The sequence below is a fragment of the Heloderma suspectum genome, chromosome 11, assembly GCF_057233095.1.
Source record: "Heloderma suspectum isolate Gila_16-S chromosome 11, 16-S_ref, whole genome shotgun sequence".
In the NCBI taxonomy this organism is placed as follows: Eukaryota; Metazoa; Chordata; class Lepidosauria; order Squamata; family Helodermatidae; genus Heloderma; species Heloderma suspectum.
The window spans coordinates 11,432,595-11,452,570 of NC_139468.1; the positions used below are offsets into that span (position 1 = coordinate 11,432,595).

The following is a 19,976-nucleotide window of genomic DNA, read 5'->3' on the forward strand; positions in this document are numbered from 1 at the left end:
TACATTTTAGGCAAATGCTAAATTCACTTTAATTGATGAAGTCCTGATAAATATTTTAAGTTCAGTATCATCATGGGATGCCCTTTTCGTGTTGACAGATTGTTTTGTGATTCAGTTTGTTGTTCTGTTCAGCCGTTGTTGCACAGCAGCGTGGGCACAGTATGGTTGTGTGATTCCCCCCTTCCCTCAAATCAATCAGGGAGGCTTTGGGGGACACAGGATGAAAAGGTAGCACTAGACAAATTGGGGTTTGATTTTCCTAAGGTTAAGTGAAGATGCAATGTCCCCGATCTCGTAACTGTGAATAAGATATTAGGTGCAGGCTGTAGACTCATGTGCTCTCTTCCTCCTCTCTCCTCCCATGGAGGTTTCCTCACCCTAACCCCTCTGATCCTAACTGTGGTAAATTGTTCCACCACTATTAACCGCAGTGGACATTAATCAGAGTTTCAAAAGCTGTGAGTGGTGTGTATTGCATTATCTAGCGAGTTGCAGACAAGGTGAAAAGGTTGTGTGGTAGTCTAGGGGAGAACAATGATAAACAAATTAATATTTTTTACTATTATTTATTTGTAGCATTTTTATCCTGCTGTTCAGCCAAAAAAGGCTCCCAGGACGGGTTACACAGATTAATAAAAACACAGTCCTTGACTTCAGGCTTACAATCTAAAAGGCACAACATAAAAGGAAAAGGGATTGGGAGGGAGGAGTAAAAAAGCAAAACTCAGGCTTGGAATCAGATCTTAGTTTCAGAGTTCATCTAGGTGTGTTTTTTTGGCAGGGAAGGGCAAAACAAGCTCCCTGCAGCTGTTCCTTCTCTGGCTGATGTGTCGGGCTAGTTGGTCTATCCTGTAGGCAGAGGGTGCAGCCTCCTGGTTTTATGGCCATTGGATGAAGCCAGAGCCTGCATTCTCAGGGAACTGTGAGTTGGAGCTGTGTGTTCCTCCTAGCAGGGATGGGTGAAGCAAGCTCCCTGCACCTTCTCCCACTCTGGCTGATGTAACTCAAACGGGTCAGCGCCTAGTAGTAAGCCAAAGCCCCATTTATGTGCAGTTGGAAGCCGCTCAGTGCTTCAAACAGGGTGCATGCGCTGGTAACTTCCCGATTAGACTACTGCAATGCACTTTATGTGGGGCTGTCCTTGAAGATGACTTGGAAGTTGCAGCTAGTGCAAAATGCAGTAGCTAGACTTGTCGACCAGAACTTCTCGTGTAGATCATATAACAATAGTTTTAAAGGAATTGCGCTGGCTGCCAATACCCTTCTGGTCGGAATTCAAGGTGCTGGTGATGTCATTTAAAGCCCTAAGCAGCTTTGGACCCTGATATTTGAGGGAGCGCCTTTCCATATATATGCCTGCCCAAGGATTGAGATCTGTTGGAGGGGCCCTCCTCTGCGTCCCACCAGTGCGAGACATACACTATGGTGGGACATGGGAGAGGGCCTTCTCTGCTGTGGCACCCTGATTGTGGAATGCCCTCCCCTTGGAGGCCCGATTGGCGCAGACGTTGGTTTTGTTTCGGTGCCAAGTTAAAAAATGGCTTTTCACCAAAGCCTTTGAGGGCTACTGGATTCCCTAAAGTAACTGTTTAATTGTTTTAGATTTTAATTGGTATTAACTTGTTTAATGGTTTAATATGAATATGAACTTGAGCACGCTCCGGGAGAGAGCACAGGACAGGAAGGCCTGGCGTGCTATGGTCCATGGGGTCACGAAGAGTCGGACACGACTGAACGACTGAACAACAACAAATGCTTTTAGCTGTTGAAATTATTTATTGTTTTATGCTGCTTAAATTGATTTTATCTGTACGCTGCCTGGAGATCTTAATGATATAGGGCAAGATACAAATGTTTTAAATAAATAAAATAAAGAAATACTAGGCACTCTCACGCTAGGATGCAAACAGATCATCTGGAAAAATCCAGCCTTTGTGAAAATTACATAGCCACTTTTGTGGAGAAAAGCCCTCAGTACGCTCCATCCCCCTTTCAGTGGGGCAGAAATAATAAAGAAGATTTCACACATCCATCATGGCCATTAAAGGCCCGTTGTGAAAGGCTTCCTGTCTGTCGACCTGCCAGCTTGACTCCCTCTGCCCACATGGTATATCGATTTGATCATCAGAAAGGGTTTAAATACTGTTCCTGAGTATTTTCAGTTTCCAAGAACTGTCATCCAGAATGTTGCGAACCCTGGTCCTGCTTATACTATTTCTACAACAGTACTAATACAAATCATAAAATATTTAGGATTAATGCAAATGCCCTATAATTATGGGGGTGGGGGTTCTCCAAAGTTGTTAATATATTACCTGTTTATTAAAATCAAATCTGTGTGTCTGTGGTTATAAAAACGGAAACAAAAACATTCAGCCTTGAATGGCATAATATCAATTTCAGGGGTTTATTAGGTTTTGTCATTGAGCTGAATCCCCGAGTGATAAAACACACAAGTCTTCCTCACTCATTGAATTGGTTTCTATGCCCTTGAGGGTTGGCTGGTTATCCACTGCCAGGATTATTCATTTGTCACAGCTGATGTTTCTGCGATGGGCAGGAACTCTGGCATAGAAAGGGCAAACAGGCTAGGCACCTTTTTAAATCTCAAGAGGCCTTGGGCACTTTAGGCCAGGGATGGGCAGCCCATCTGGGTATTTCGCAGCAGATCAACCAGGATTTCCAACTTTCAATTGTTTAACACTGGCGATGATGAAAATGACTGTTCCCACCTAAATTAGGTTGCTGAAATAAAGAGAGCTTAGGGGAATCAGGTATGGATTTGCGCATGAAAGGGCTATGAGCATTTCTGGTGCTAAAAATAAATTCCTAGGCTTTGACTGTGCTCTGAGGTTCTCCGTTCTTTCATTGTAAGTGTCTGTCTTTTGCACCTGGCTGAGATTGGTGGGATCTTGATGTTCTAGTAAAAAGCAAAGTTGGTCCCACAAGCGTGCCGTCTGCCCATTCCTGCTTTAGGGCCCAATCCTATGCATATTTAGACAGAAAAAATGGCCTACAACTCCATGCTGGGTGTTGTAGGCCTTTTTTTCTGTCTAAACATGCATAGGATTGCACCTTTAGACACCCATACTGGCCCTTGGGACTTAGGAGGGCTAACAGCTGTATCCCCAAGGGCGAGGGTGACCTGTGTTGACCTCTGCCTAACATCATCTACTGCCCTATTGCTGATGCCACCACACTGCTTTCTGTTTGCCCAGCTGTTTGTCAGCTGCAGCCTGCTTTTAACCCCATTGTCTCGTTAAGCTTTCATCCCCGCCTGTTCCCACAGTAGACCCAATTCATTAAATCCCATTTGCAAGTGCTTAGAATTGGTGTGGATGGATTCTTTCATCTTCCCCGGTTTTTAAAACATGTGCACTCTTATTGGATAGAGACCGAGAAGAGAGGCTGGCTGCCCTGACGGCCGCTCAACAGGAGGCCATGGAAGAACTGCAGAAAAAGATCCAGTTGAAGGTATCATGTGAAAATATGTTGCCGTTTGAGTAGAGTTCCGACAGCTAGCTTTCTTCAGGATTATTTATTTAACAAATATCAGGGCAGTTTAGTCAGTTTGCTTCAAGGAGAAGACAGTTGCATGTCAGAAGAAAAGGTGCCTGCAGACCATGTCAGACACTTAAGCTCCTGTCAAGTTTTCCATATTTGGTGGAACTTCTCCAGCTTCTCCTTCTTGCTAAAAGTTAGTCTTCCTTTGCTGCCAGATCTAGGTCTTCCTTCAGTCCACTCAATGTTCAGTGAATCCTAAGAAGGCTGCTTCCCACTGTTGGCACTCCAGGCTTTTGGCCTCTGCCCCCCTGCCACTTGGGACTTATAGTCGTTGCTGCAATATAGTCAAAACACCAAGTCGTCCATCATAAAAGTCATTGCTGCAGCACCATATTGATTCTACATTTTGAGTCCTGTTAATCAATAATAAGAATATGGAAAAAGAATGTGGATGGGGAGATGTCACACCAAGCACTCCCCTGGAAGTTAGGAATAATGGGAATGGTTGGAAGGGATCTCAACATTGGAAAGGATGGGAATAATAAGGCCCCAAATAACCTGAAACAAAGTTATACTGTACCATTCATTTTCTTGGAAGGTGTGTGATGCTGAGAAATTCCACATTTTCCACAGCCCAGAATTATTTAGTTAGTCCTTAGGATTTTCTAAAAATAATTTTGTGGTTTCTACGGGTACCACTGTTCTACATTGATCTCATGTCAGCGCTCCAGGCATTCTTTTGACCATTTTTAAATGCTATAAATAAATGGATTTTTGTGTAACTATTTGCCACTTTGTGCTCAGCATGACGAGAGCATTCGGAGGCACATGGAGCAAATAGAGCAAAGGAAAGAGAAAGCTGCCGAACTGAGCAGTGGAAGACATGCGAATACGGACTACGCCCCGAAACTCACGCCGTACGAGCGAAAAAAGCAGTGTTCATTGTGCAATGTCTTGGTGAGATTATCGTTGTTTGGGGAGTGTGCTTGCTACAGTGTGATTTGTTAGACAGATAAGAAGGTAAAACTAACGCCATCTGATACAATGGCCAGCTCTGGCAACTGTGCAGCATCCTCACCTGATACAGGAGAGTGGCTTTAGGGCAAAGGCACTGAGGACTGAATCCAGTTTCCAAGAAGCTCTTGGTGGCCGCATTCCAGTGGTGGACAGGGACCAACGGCAAATGGACTAGAGCCAAAGGCAAAGGGGACGAGGCCAAAACTACCAGCGTATTTTTAGCCTAAAGCTCTTACTACCAGAAATTAAGCCTTAGGAGAGGCGTTTCGACCATTTAGAATGGGGGAAAAGATGGGAAACCAGCAAATGATCAGTGGTCAGGGCTGGAACCAGGGGATGGGGGCATGGCTGTCCAGAGGGGTGGATTTGCCCCCAGGCCTGAGGTTCCTGCAGCCCTGCTTTAGGGTGTGATCTGTGAGCTGGGAACTATCCAGCTCAAATCTCACCTCCTTCGGCCTTGGCCAAGCTGTTATTTTTTCAGTTTCATCCCCCCCCCTCTGTAAGATGGGGATAATAATACTTGCCCGCCTTACAGGACTGTTATGAGGCTATTTATTTATTTTTCTTTTATACAAATATTTTTACTAGGGTTGCAACCTGTTAATCAAATGGGCTACATTTTCATATTGACAAGACAATATTTCTCAAGCCAGAAACATCTTTAGCCCTGTTCAGGTGTTCTCACACACACATTCTCTCTCTCTCTCTCTCTCTCTCTCTCTCTCTCACACACACACACACACACACACACAATTAGAATTGCATGAGGGGGAGAGCAAGCTTCACTCACTGTCTCCAGTCCTTCCATTAGTTGGAGGCATAACATCTTCAGCGGGGAGCATGCTTTATTTGTGTAAGTGGCCCTCATGGAGGCTACATGAGTAGAGCAGACTCCTCGCTGCAGAAGTTAATTTTCCAGTGCACAAGGACGGCAGAGGGGGCGGCACCAGTGAGTGTGGTCCCACTCTCCCCTTCATTCAATTCTAATTGTGGGGTGGGGTGTGTGTGGATGCCTGAAGAGGGCTCTTGTTTTTAGATGATGTGCAACCCTTTTCAGGTTGGTGCATGCATTTGGAATTCTGAATGTGTGTCATGGGCACTCTCACAAAATGGCTGCCATGGTGGGCATGGCTGGTCAGACAACACTCATTTTCCAGAAGCCAAATTTGTGAGACTTAAAGAAAAGTAACTTGCCCAAGAACCTAAGTACAAGGCAGAGGTGGAGTCTGAGCTCTAAAATACACAACCAGTCTTTGGAACCCAATAAAGCTGGAGGGCAGCAATTCACTTTGCAGAAAGCCAGCCTCCCGGTCAAAGAAAAAAAGGTAATCAAACAAATCTTAAGAAATAAAATTCAGGGTGCATAGCAGACACCAAGAGAGGTGTCCTTGGGCACATTTGTGCATACAGGCACCATCTTGGAGGCCCCGTAGTGCATGCTTTGTTATGGCAAGCATCTTAGTAGAAGCACTCCCTCCTGTGAGAGAAAAGCCTCCTTAGAGGTGCAGTTTTTATATATACTTGTGTATATATATAACTTTTAGAGATATAGATACAAGTGATCTGCTTCCAGTTAATCAAGGGCATCATTTTTAGTTCAATTAAGCTTCTTTAAAAAACACACACACATTAAAATCAATTGATCTAACTCAGGGGTAGGAAATAATGGTGCCCTCCAGATGTTTAGGATAACACCACCCATAAATCCCAGCCAGCATGCCCAGTGGTCCCTAATTTTTACTCCACGACTTAGTTTAGTTTATTGATATCCTGCTTTTCATCCATCATGGAACTCAAGGTGGTATTCGTGGGCTTCCTGTGTGGTCTCCCATCCAGGCACTGACGAGCCCCAGACCTGCTCACCTTCAGCAAGGTCATTGCGTCCTGTGCCCTCAGACCATGCCCTGGAACCAACCCCCATCCTTGGGGAGCCCTGAGGCTAGCTGAGTGATAATATATATGCTGCATTTGGAACACCCGAAATGTGCTGTATTAAATGCTAAATATTACGTTGGGTGCATTATTATTTTTTAATGTAGTTCTAGAACAGCTGTGTAAATAAGCGCACAAAAGTTACTAGCCTGCAATTTCTTTACTTGCCTGCTAAGAGGCTAGTAGCTTGCATTTCCCTGCTAGCTGGCTAGTAAAAAGTTTTGCTTTCTACCAAGTTGACTGGTGGATGAGGGATAGAGTGATCTCTCTACCAGCCTGTTGGTTTCCATGCTGTGGAGAAAGAGACTTGCTCTGCAGCTAGCACAGAAACCAAGCAGGCTGATGGAAGAAGGATGGAGCAACCCAGCTCTCCTCTGCCAGCCCGATTACTCGCTTACCTGTTATCCTTGATTGCCTATGGCAACCAGGTGCATTGTTAACTGCAATACTGTACTAGATGTGTTTGCCCTCTGCAGTAGGTGCTTCAAACAGTAGTCTTCCTAATCACTGTATTTTGCAACTGGCTATGATTTATGTTGTCTTAGCTCATAATAAGTACCACATAGAACGTTAGGTTGCACTGTACTTTTGTTCAGGAAAAAAATGTTATCCTTTTTCAGATTTCTTCGGAGGTCTATCTCTTCAGTCATATTAAAGGGAAAAAGCATCAACAAGCAGTGAGAGAAAACAGCAGCATCCAAGGACGGGAGCTTTCAGATGAAGAAGTGGTGGGTTGTATTTCTTTCTTCTTCCCCTATTGCCAGTTTTAATATGCCATCTAAATAGTAATATTTTGGAAGAGTGTGTTAACAATCCCATTAAATAATCATGGAAAATAATTTTTGGTCAAAACTACATTAACACTGATGGATGCCTTGTAGAACAGCGCTCTCTCTCTCTCTCTCACTGTGTGTGTGTGTGTGTGTGTGTGTGGATGGATCCAGATTTAAGCTGGATCCACTGCACTGGCAGAAGTGGACTTCCCCTTTTTCCCCATGGCAGTTCTTCCAGCCCCCTGAAAATGCTACACAGAGGCTGGGTTCAGACAATCAAGGGGGAAACAATGCAGCATCAATTGTTTCCCAGGGCCCTGTGTATGCTGGTTGCACAACCAGGATTCCCCTAATTACCTACGCCATGTTGTGGCCATAGTGAGTTTTCACCCATCCTACAACCCATGGCTTGCAGTAGGGGTTCTAGGGTAGGTGAAAAGTCACTACACCCATGCTGCGTGCTGGGTTCAGACGACACAGCAACCCATGATGCGACATGGGTAATTAGGGTAATCCTGGTTGCATGACCGGCACGCATGAGAGAAACAACCAATGCTGCATTGTTTCCCCTACTGATCGTTTGAACCCGGCCAGAGAGTCAGGAGATGCCACTGAATGGGGTGAGGTGTGGGGGAGGCAATCCCCGCAAATTGGTTGGAGATGGTCTTGTGGAAGGCAGGTCCTGGATCCAAACCATAGTCCATATGGGAGCAGTTCAGTACTATACCAGATTAATAATGAGAAATCAAGTAATAAATATAACACAGCATTTCAGTAATGTAATACCGTTGTTTAACTAACAAAGCATCACACCGAATGAACTAATCCAATAATCTACCTTAACAATAAAGCCAACAACCACAGAGGAGCAACAAATAATATATTAAAATCAACGAAGGAGGTCCTCGCAGCAGCAATAGGGGAACAAGGGGCTAGATGTTGAAGTCCAAAGTGCCTCTCCCTTCCCCCAGCTGTACTGACTGCTGCTCAAACTGCCTGTACATACCTGGTCCACTGCTTTCCATTGCCAGGAAATGGCTACCGTTTTGGCACAGCCTCTGCCCAGCAGTCTTTGTTGGAACAGGGCAAGTCTTCATATTGCATTCCAATGAGCTAGAAAAGGAGAGTTGAGTTTGGCGGTCACCTCGTCAAAATGATTGGCAGTAGATCCAGGTCAGACAAAAGAAAGTACTTTTTCATACAACATGTAAATTGATTTATGGAATTCACGATGGGGTGATGGCCACTTGCTCAGACAGCTTCAAAAGCATACTAGGTTTGTTGATGGAGGATAAGTTTATCGAAGGCTATTGATCATGATACCTAACCCAGACTTCCATTTGCAGGGGCAGCATGGCCACTGGATGCCAGTTTGGGGGGCGGAGGCATCTGTGGGGGAAGGCTATTGCCTTGTGGGCTTGCTGTAGGAAACAGGATGCAGGTCTAGATGGATCTTCACATCTGATCTGGCAGGGTTTTTATGTTCTGAAAGGGCTAACAGGGAAAAGCTCCCTTTCTTATGGACTCTATCTTATTTTCCAATCTGATTTTCAGTGGTACATCTCTCCTCCAGGGTACATGCAACGGGGCAAGTGGTGTTTAACTGTCTTGGGAGCTTGGTGCCTTTTGTGAATCATATGGTTTTGTTCACTTTAAAGTACTCTGCTACTGGCTTAGTTTATTAAATTCCCCCTATTTTGCTCGTCAGAGTATTGTGAGAGATTCTAAGATCTATCTAGCAAATACATATGCTAGGTTGCTTTTTATTCAGTATGTACAGCTCTGGTCAAAATTTACATCCAGCTAGGGATAACACATTTATGACTAGTATCCTTAGGGTAGAATTTCAGAACACAGGAGTAAATAATGAGTGTGTGAGTAAGCTTTGTTGTACTTGTCACCGGTTCCCATTTTATTTTTAATCAATGAAGGTACGCATAGGTGAATGCACTATTCCTACTTAAAGTTATTGCTTGTCATCTCTGATGTCTTCATATTAAATTACCCTTCTTCTTTGACATATAAGATTTTATTTATGCCATCTCTGACCTAAGGAAATTTCACCTTTAACCTTCCGCACTTGACTCTTCAGATAACATACACTTTATCTTTGACACATTTTTGCTTTAAACCCGGTACAAATAATAGCTGCCTGCTCAGAAGCAAAAAAGCTTCATTGAATAGTAAGTTCAACACAGGATTTCCATAATGTTCCCAGAGCTACCACATACTTTGTCTTGATCAACAGAAAATCCTATTGACAAAGAGCCAGCAGTAGAATTCATGGCAAGCCCAGGTAGGCCTGGCTTACCTAGTTTGTTACTACCTTGCTCTCAGAATTTAACCTTTCACTTTGTCAGGATTCCTTTAGCCCCCACTTTACTTCTAAGCCCAGACATACACAGACAGAGGCTTCAGTCTACAGCTCTTGATCCATTACTTCACAGGGTCATACAGATGCAAATTATCAGTGACTCTGTCTACAAAGGAATGCCTTCAGGGATTTCGAAAGGAAGTTACAAGAGTTGCCTGCCATTTGAAGAGGGTGGCGGTTTGACTAGCCTGACTTAAGCAGGGGAGGTCCCTCTCTCTCGTGAGGCCTCTAAGTGCACCTTTTCATGCAAGGTCAATCCGGTAGACCATCTAAGTTCCGCCCCTGCCTTCTCTCTCTTTGCTCTGCACCTGCGTCTGGTGTCTATTAGGTCATACTCCCCAGACCCCACCTTCTCCTGTTCGCTGCCTGTCATGGTGGTGGATGAAGAGGGACTCTCATCCTCAGCCAGCTGGACGTTTGTAACCTGGGAAGCCGGCCTACTCATATCTGGACTAGCCTGGGAAAACACCTCCCCCATGTCTGGTGGATCTCCTTCAGAATCTGAACAGCTATCCCACTCTCTGCTCTCAGAAACACCCCTGACACACTTGTACTAGGTTAGCAGGAAAAAACAGCAATACTTAGATTTTTTTTTTTAATGTTCTTTGTTTTATTTTTATCAAGTTTCTCTCCCTCTTTTATATGCACACGCGCACACACATTTACTTAGACTACAGCAGGCTCCAGAAAACCTCAGCTTGCTTTCTGATTGATTGATTGATTGTATTTCTATCCTCCTTTTTTTCCTCTTGCAAGGAATCTAAGGTGGCTTACATTATCCTCCTACTCTCCATTTTATCCTCACAACAACAACCCTGGGAGGTAGGTTGGGCTGAGAGTCTGTGACTGGCCCAAAGTCCCCCAATGAGCTTCCATGGCCGAGTGGGGACTAGAACCCACATCTCCCAGTTCCCAGTCCAACACTCTCACCGCTACATCACACTGGCTTTAGACATAGGTTTTGTTTAGCTTGTTTCTTGACCTGGGCACTTTATACTGAATGATGGCCTGCAAGGAGTCACAATTTGATGTAATATGTTGGGTTAAATTTCTGAATTGGCTGTCTGTTCACTTTGATCAAGTGTAGGCATGCAAGTCATTTATTGGCAAGGGAAGAACATTCTATCATATCATCTGGTGGGGCTGGGAGCTAATTTCTTCTTGAGTTAGAATTCCACCCCTGCAAATATCTGGCAAATTCTGAAATAGCTTCATTGGGAATCATGCAGAAATGTAGGTTCTGTGTTGCAATGATCTATTTTACAGACTTTCTTCCAGAAAAATAAATAAATAAGCATTTCCATTATTAAAAGATTTGCCACGGTAAATAAGTCCTGGGTTACTTGTTTTTATTTGCTGGCTGAAAGGTGGCCCAAAGATAGTATAACAGAGGTTCAAAAAGAATGGGGATGGTTGTGCTCCACTTTATCCTATTATTGTAGCACATATTCTATGGGAACCTGATACAGTCTTTTTTCTTTTTTGATACAGTCTACTAATGTAGCATGTTCGAGTTGACTGGAACTTAAGAAGCTACCTTATGCCCCATCAGACTATTTGTCTGTTTAACCCAATGTTCTCTACTCTGACTGGCAGCGGCACCCCAGGGTCTCAGCCAGGGATCTTTCCCATCACTTGCTACATGACCCTTTCAACTGGATAAACCAGGGATTAGGACCTCCAAAATGTAAGGTGTGTGCTCCACCACAAACTACAGTCCTTCCCCAAGCAGATACCTTCTTGAATGAGAGCAAAACTTCCAAATTAAACTCTCTAAACAACCCACTAGTTAAAGTCCTTTCTTTCAGCCACATACTTGGCCACCAGGTTCATCTAAAGTTATAATGGAAATTCAGGATGTAACAGTACCTGAGCCATGTGCCGTTCCAGTAAGCAGGGAAATAAATGCCACAGCGGAGGAGCCCTGCATTTCCTGTTGAGGGACACCTGCAATCAACCTTCTTTTTCTTGTGCCAGAAAACAAAAACTTCCCAAGGGTCTGCAACACAGCCATAGCTTCCCACCCCTTCATGCCTCCCTGGAGCGAGAGCCTGGCCTCCTTTTCCATTCCTGAGAATGCTGGGCAAGACATGACTCATACTTGCAGCACTAGTAGGTCCTAGAAAACTCTGGCTCACACCAGTCTGCTCTTCCACATTTTGGTGGAAAGATCATGCTGCTGGCTGATGAAAAAGTAAGGTTAACACTTTCTCTTCACCATGTAGAATTAGGTGCTTTGGGGCGCCAATTCCCCTGCCCCCTCCCCCATTCCTCCAAATTCCAGGAAACCAGCCATATCCTCAAGTGGACTCTTTTCTTAATAGTGTATCTCCAGAGGAGGGCAGGCATCACGCTAGCGGAATCTACTTCATTTTTTCCTAGAAACCCAAGGTCCACCAGCTGGAGCCAGATACAAAAATGGTGGCTCGAGGGGGAGCTCGCTCTTTCTTTCTTTTTATTTACAACATTGATATACTGCTCCACATCAAAAGATTTTGGAGCGGTGAACTGCAAAGATAAAAGAATAAAACATCATGTTAAAACAATGAAAACATTTTAAAAAGAAACAAGTTCTGATAAGACCGAATTTTATAAACTGCGTCTGGTCACTCAAGGAAGGAAGGTCTCTCAAAGAAATAATGTCTTCAGGAGGCGCCGGAAGCAACAGAACGTTGGCGCCTGTCTGACCTCCAAAGGCAGGGAGTTCCACAGGAAGAGGGCCACCACACTGAAGATTCTGTTCCTGGTGGACTCCTTTCCATGTGGAACCACCAGGAACATACCCTTTGATGACCTTAGTGACCAGGCAGTTTGGTAAGGAAGGATTATCATAATTATGTACTGCACTGGGATGACTTGCATACACAAAACTACACTGAGTTACTGCAGATCACAGATTCTAACTGTCTCGCTTAGACCTAAAATTAGATATTGTTAAACAGTTGGGAACTGGAGACGCTTGCCAATCTACTACAGTCACCCAAAGATCTACCAGTAGCTTCTGATCCACCTTCTGCCCACCCCTGCTATAGTAGCGGCAAGCTACCAACAGGCCCCGAGTTCACCCAGGTCCCTTGAGAAGTACTGTTTAGCTTCTTTATTGGCAACCCTCTCTCCAGTGATCAGGAGGTGGGGAGTTAGTTTTCTCCATCATGTGCTTTTCTACATCTCTCTCACTTTGCAAGCTATTTCCTGTGCACATGAACTGGAAGGGAATGCGGGAGAGAATGGGATGGTGGTGAGGCTTGTCAACTGGGACCATGGGAAGTGTTTTGACCAGCTACCTCTCCCTCTGCACCAGTCAGTAGTACCCAGTGTGGCAAGCTAACTGCCAAATCACTGTCACTGAGCTTCCAACCTTGCAAGAAGTCAGTTCCCACCACCTTTTCTTGCCATGCTTCACTTCATGCAACATGGGCATCTCTGTTTACCTCTGTCTGTTCAGCCATCTTTGTGTTTTGAAGGAACAATAAATGTACTGGAACTCAAAGAGAGGGTATACTGACATAGAGACCCAGCAGAGGGCAGTACTAGTTTGAATTGCTAGTAAATAAGCAATACCATATTTACCTTTTTGAAAGCATCTTAATCATGTATAATTATAAAACATCCTCAAGCGTTAAAGAACAATAATCACCCACAAAGCTATAGTGTGAGCCCCACTGGTGGTACAGTACTCAACTTCATGAAGCACAGAAGTTCTGTTTGGTTGTAAATCAATGTTTGAATGAACAAATGAGGATGCACTTCCCTTAAAAAATGAACTACTAATGGAGAGGTTGATTAAAGTAATTGATTTAAATAAAGTCTTGGTGATATAATTTGTCTTGATTTTAAATCAATTCACTGTGCAAGTCTGGACACACAGACCACAGTCTAAGCTGGAATTATGCTGTGAGTAAAATGTTGAGTCAGCTGATAATGGTTTTCTCCATTATGGCTTTACCAGTCATAACAATAAAAGCACGACTTTGTAACTGTGTTCTAAAGAGAGCTCTTCTGTAAGGATTTCAGTTGATCAATGATGAATATACTGAATTTCATAGGACTGATTCTAAGGTACCTGCAGATATAGTCCAACTATCCTCGTTCTCTGGTCATTGTCCCTGGTTTTGCCTATTATACGGTCATTAGTGTGAGTTGCTAGTATTATCATCCTTCAAGTCTCAGTTCTTTCTTCTTTAACTGTAGAGTGGGGGCTGGATGCCTTTTGTTGGTAGCACACATGTTTGTAAGTGTGCGTGCCTGAACACTAAGGCACCATGCAGTACACACCCTACCATTTCACATACTGCAGCTGCTAAGGTGGCCAGTGTGGTGTAGTGGTTAGAGTGTTGAACTGGGACACAGGAGATCCGGGTTCTAGTCCCCACTTGGCCATGACGCTCACAGGGTGACTTTGGGCCAGTCACTGACTCTTAGCCTTACCTACCTCACAGGGTTGTTGTCAGGTAAAATTGAGAGGAGGAGGACAATGTAAGCCACCTTGGGTTCCTCACAAAAATGGTGGGATATAAATGTAATAATAAATAAATAAGATTCAGTTTGAGCTTTTGATAACACTGTGGGACAGTTAGTTTTTCAGAAGTTCCAGTCTTGAAAGAGCTGCCTTGGTTTTTAAATTTGTGGAGGAAACAGATATATTTCAGAGTAAATGAATGCAGCATCCGTCTGCGGGGGGTGATGAGGTTTTGACCATGGAGGGTATGTAACGGGGTGCAATGGCTAATGTAAATTACATTGTGCCAGCTAGCATAAACTACTCTGGCACAATGCCAATAGCATTATCTGGCACCCTGATTTCCCCAGGAGAGGGTGGAGATGGTGACATGATCCTCGGCACGAGATGAGGAGTGTTCCAAACACATCCCTATTTTACTGTATTTTTATGAAATGTTATTTGATTTCTAAATAAACTTAACAAAGGCAAGAAGAAAAACATACATAATAAATCAAGATCACTAAAGAAACAAAGAAATTTGCTAATTATAATTCTTAAGTCTATAACCAATATGCTTATGGAACTTCTACAGTAAAACAGCATAAGTAGGAGCTCAGTGTCTAATGAAGGAGTAGAAATACGATTTATACAGCATATAAAAGGAGTGTGTGTGAGTGTGTGTTGTTTTGTGTGTGTGTGTATTAGTCAGAAAAAATATAGGCAACTGTACTTGCTTGGAATTTGATTAAAAGTTTGAAGGGCTTCAGCATGGGAGCGTCCTTATTTTCATCTGTGAAATGTTAGGCAGAGGGGTGGGCAGACTTCAGGCTTGCGGGATCCACTTTATGTTTTACTGGAACCCCAAGATCTACCAATCAGAGCCAGGTGGAAAATAGTAGCTCAGGTAGGCAGACATACACTACGAAGTAAGGAGTAGAGTGTCTCTGAGCACTTGCTCAGTGCAGGAATTTGTGATCAGGACGAAGACCAAGCTCACAAGTCCTTTTACCCAGAAATCTACTTCTGTTTTTCCCCCCAGTGCTCTTTTTCAGCAACCTGGTTTTAGTTGTTGCTCTTGTTAGACTATTAGGAGTTGGTAATGCTTGGTGGTCTATTGCAAATCACCCAGAGATCTACCAGTAAGTCTCGATATACCTTCTTCCCACCCTGGCATTGGAGGGTACAGTATTTGTACCCGAGTACAAAATGTGAAGTGGGAATCGATCCATAATTGTTGGCCCTTTGGGACTTTTTCAGCACGAGAAGAGCCTTGTTGGATCAGACTGAAGGTACATCTAGTCCAACACCCAGTTTCCCATAGTGGCCATTCAGGTGCCTCCCGGAACCCTACAAGGAGAACACAAGGGGCCTCTCCCGTTGTTAATTATATTGTGACCCTGGTGAATGTCTACAGGAAGGATATTCCAAAGTTTTGGTGCCACCACTAAGAAGGCCCTATATCTTGTAACTAGCTGTCTTATCTCCTATGATGACCAGACAGAAAACAGGGCCTGCAAGACTGATCTTATCACTTGGGCAAGTTTGGGTGGGAGAAGGTGGTTCTTGAGGCTGGAAGAAGAGTGTCTAGCACCAGTCAGCAGGAACTGAGCTGCTGAGTGTCTGGACCAGCTGATGTTTCCAAGCTCTTTTCAAAGGCAGCCCCACATAGATTACGGCTGCCTTCCCCAACCTGTCATAGGCCATGCTGGAATTGTGGGAGTTGCAGTCCAATACATCTGGAGGGTGACAGGTTGGGGAAGACTGGGTTATGGCAATATGCTCAAACAGGAAGCCCCCAAACTGCACATGATAGTAGCTTAGTCATTTGGAGGGGATGAAGGCATGTTATTTCTTTTAACAGCTAAAACACATATAGGGTTTTTGTGTAGCACCAGTTCTGTACTCTGCATCTTTAGCCCTGCTCCGTACTTGGACTCCCCAGCAGAAGTTACAGCCCTGATCTTTTCTTATAGTTTACAGGCAGTCATGCTCAATTTCAGGCTGTATGCAGTGGTGAAAACCTGGCTGCTAATGCCAGCCCTGCAGTAAATTGCATTCTTGGAAAAAGAGTATTAATAAGACATCTGACATGCATCTCTGATGAAATTATCATTGCTGTCTTTGAAATGTTTTATAATATGCCCAGTTGTAATCTTTCTGTAAGCCTCACTTCTGGTATAAGATCTGACTCTTCAATTTCAAATGCATTAAGATAATTATAATAGCATTAAACTGATAAAGTTTACATAAATTCCAGTTTAGGTACATAATTCATAAAATATCAAAGTGCCTCAATTTTTTTGTCTTGGGTTACACGACCAAAGCAAGTATTCATTAACGTCTGTTATTTATCTGGGTTATTTTTCACGTTTTTTTTCACATCACAAAAAACTAGCCATTTTTATGTAAAATAGTTTCCTTATTCAGAATCTCTTCCAGCTTAATAGCAATATTGTTTATGGATTTATGAAATGGTATACAACTATGTTTCTATCTTATGATCCAGATGGAATCACAGTTTATTTTCCAAGTGATCGCAGAAGTATGCACTTGATGTGACGTTTGCTTTTTCTAGAGTTTGCAGTGCTGAATGCTGCCTTTGTTTCTCTGGGAAAAGCTGGAATATTGTGGCAAGTCTTGTTGAAGTTATCTAACCAATGTTGTTATGGTGGCATAATTTTAAAGAGGGAAGCTCAGCCTTCCCCAACCTGGTTCCCTCCAGATGTTTTGGACTACAACTCCCATCATCCGTCCTCCACTGGCCATGAATTTTTTCAGTGGGAGGTTGAGTGGGTGCCTTTCATCACCAGGTGCCATGTATAAACCGCTACAACAACACGAACTGCGGTATCCAGTGTCCCTTATGCAAATATTCAGTTTCTTCTCCTGTTACACCAGACATTTACGTACAGAAGGGTGGCTGGTATGAAATAAGCGATTAAACAAAATTGGTCAGGATCCAGAGAACTACAGGCTCAGGTCTGTGTGTCTATAGAGGCATTGGGACTTGTGTTTCTCAAACAGAAGTTCGAGAAACACCTCCTGGTTCTGCATGGCAAGCTAGTTTTGAAACTGACAGGACTTTTCAAGAGAATTTGTGGTATGGCCTGTGGCTTTGCTCTACAAAGAGAAAAACTGGGAGAAAATCCCTTTGTGTATTCGCAAGCCCTTGATTGTGGCTAGAGTAACTCTGTTTGGGTCTGAGCTACGGTCTTAGTTTTGCAAGAGAGCCCTGTGTATGGACTGGATATGTTCCTATGTTACAGATTAAGCAAAAGCTTTAGGAAGATTATCACATTTTATTGAATGTCATGCCGCTTTAGCGGTTGGAACTACTTCATATACTTGGACACAGCCTTTTTGGTGTTGAACTTCATTCAATTTCCAAGAAGTGAAGTGCTCATTTCAACGGGATAAGCTTAGGTGAATTTTGAAAATGATCTTATTGCCAGCAAATATGAGAAACATAACTAGAAATTATAGTCATTGAAGCATATCACAGCGTGGCAACTGCAGGATTCACAGTCTGCTGTTGACATTCAATACTTTCTGAGCTACTGGTTCGATGTCTTTTTTTCTTCACACATTAGATATTAGATCTGCCCACTGTGCTAATCCCTCCGCTTTGATCTGTTCTTTGAAGAAGTGACAGTTAGATGTGATGCAACGTGTTATTACTCTGCTTTTTATTTAGAATGATGAAGTTTGAGATTAATCCGAACTGCTGTGACTGAAAGCCGAGAACGCTGAGAAACCCCCTTTGTATGTGTGTGTGTGTGTGTGTGTGTGTATAGGCGCCCCAATTTGTTGAGATGGATGGCGTGTTTTGCCGCCATCCCATGTCCTGTTCCCAAAAGTGAAGGCCTCTCCTGCCTCTCAGAGAAAGATGAATGGATGTGTGTGTTGAATTCTTATCTTTCAGACAGAGATGTCTGTTAAGTTGCAGATTAGATCAGGAAAGACACTTGAGGAGTGAGAAGCTGTGATCCATTCATAATTCCCACCTAATAGGCAGAGTGTTTATCGTTTATCACTGAGCGTACGGAGGAGGGAATGTCACGTTATACTTAACCATGTGAAAGTCTGTGTTTCAGAGGAGGGGATTAATGTCTCCTCCCTTCTGCTCTCAGAAAAAAACGCACAATAAATAGATAGTAATGCTGCTGAACAGAAGTATAAGTTGACAACTGTCGGGGCTGATGCACATTGTTATTTCTAGCTGTCTGCAGGACCATGAGCCCTCCAATCATGGGCTCTAACCCCAAGAGCCAGGCAGCTTTCCTCTCTGCACCAACATGGCGGCTTGCTGGAAGAAGGAGCTCCTGGCCTGCCCTTTTTCCTGCCCTGGAGACTGTAGGGATGTACGAAAGTCACTTACCTGTTCGTGGATTATGTTGATGGTGTGGGGGAGGCATTCCGTCCCTCCCCCCGGAATCCTGGCCAGCTGGCTCTGCTCTGCAGGGATTCTGCGGAGCCGCTGGCTGGCTCCGCCAGCAGCCAGACATCCGGCCGCTGGCTAGCAGGGACGCAAATGGCGACGGCCGTAGCTGCTGCCGTTTGCGTCCCTGCAGTCAGCCGTGATAGGCTACGTAAATGTTTATGTAGCCTATCACGTCTGACTTTAAAAAAAAACAATTCGCATACACAAATGGTGGCGGCTGTGGCCGCCGCCATTTGCGTACGTGCGGGTTTTTTTTTAAAAAAAGTCAGACGTGATAGGCTACGTAAACATTTACGTAGCCTATCACGGTTTCTTTTTTTAAACCTAGCCGTGATAGGCTCCGTAAATCTTTACGTAGCCTATCACGTCTTTTTTTTTTAACTGGAAATGGCAGCGGCGGCAGCCAGTCAGAAGACCGGCAGCCCCCGGAGCCGCCGCCACCCGGAAGATCCGCCCCAGGTAAGTCTCGTCCCGGGGGGGGGGGGGGAGGCCATTCCGCCACCAATTTCGGGGGGCTGAATGCACTGGCATTCGGCTTCCCCGAGATCCGTGGCAGAATTCTCTGACATCCCTGCTGTAGAGCCATCCCTGCACATGGCCAGAGGGTGGCATTGCAGCTACCAGCATACAACAGGGGTCACTAGGGGCCAGTAGAGTTCTACCCATCCCTGTAAAGCTGCTGACTCCTTGGGTGCTCAGTCTTAGCCATTTGCCACTGAGGCACAGGATGAGCTGCTTTTGCCTCCATCCCCAGTTCCTTGGCCTCCTGCTTGCCTCCAGACAGTAGGTTCTGGCACCCTGAGGTTTGCAAAGAAAATCTGGACGGTGAAAACCTCTATGCTAAAGCAAACAAATATGAATAGGCATAGTGTGTGTTACACTTTAAGGGCGCAATCCTATGGCCACTCGTCTGTGGCTAGAGGGCCGTAGGATTGGTTGGTTTCCGGGAACCGACCTCGGAGCCCGTGTTCCGAGGTCGGTTTCCAGAGAAACGCCTCCCCGCCCCCGCCGCCTCGTAGGCGGTGCAGATTGTCCCCGGGCTCTGCCCTTGGAAGAGCAGCGTGGAGCGGGGCAAAAGGGGGCGTTCCTGGGGGAGGGGAGTGTGGAAGTGCCAGTATGACACTGCCTATGCGTCGTCCGGCCTCCGCACCCCGCGCTCCGACGCCCTGTGGCTAGACAGCCAAAACCGGCCGTCTAGCTGCGAATGCAAGACAGCCAGAGCGTGGAAGAGAAGATCCCCTCCATGCTCCTCCTGCCCTGCATTGGATAGGTGGTTGCCTTGAAGTTCAGAGGCGGCTGCCTCTCCACTTAGGGTTACGCCCTAGGGCACTTAAACCCATACACCAGAGGTGCAGGATCTCAGGCCTGGGGACCAAAGCCAGCCCTCCTGGGGTCCCAATCTGGCCCTCTAGGGTTCCCCAGGAGGACTTTGCTGCCTTTACCTGGCCCCAGCCCGTTTTCCCCAGCCACCAGTGGTTTCGTGGCTTCCTGGCT

The 19,976-nt window shown here is 44.7% G+C and overlaps 1 protein-coding gene across 11 annotated transcripts in view; it reads left to right on the forward strand.

Moving 5' to 3' along the window:
* The window catches only part of SCAPER (S-phase cyclin A associated protein in the ER), a 238,025-nt gene that overhangs the window by 83,159 nt on the left and 134,890 nt on the right, over window positions 1-19,976 (forward strand). For all 11 annotated transcript variants that reach the window (XR_014785311.1, XR_014785312.1, XM_084816787.1 and 8 more), the window contains 3 exons: window positions 3,393-3,474; window positions 4,309-4,461; window positions 7,074-7,181. Coding sequence is in view for 9 of the 11 variants with exons in the window: in XM_084816787.1 (XP_084672913.1) it covers window positions 3,393-3,474; window positions 4,309-4,461; window positions 7,074-7,181 (343 nt within the window). In the remaining 2 variants the exon portion in view is untranslated. The remainder of the gene's footprint in view (window positions 1-3,392; window positions 3,475-4,308; window positions 4,462-7,073; window positions 7,182-19,976) is intronic.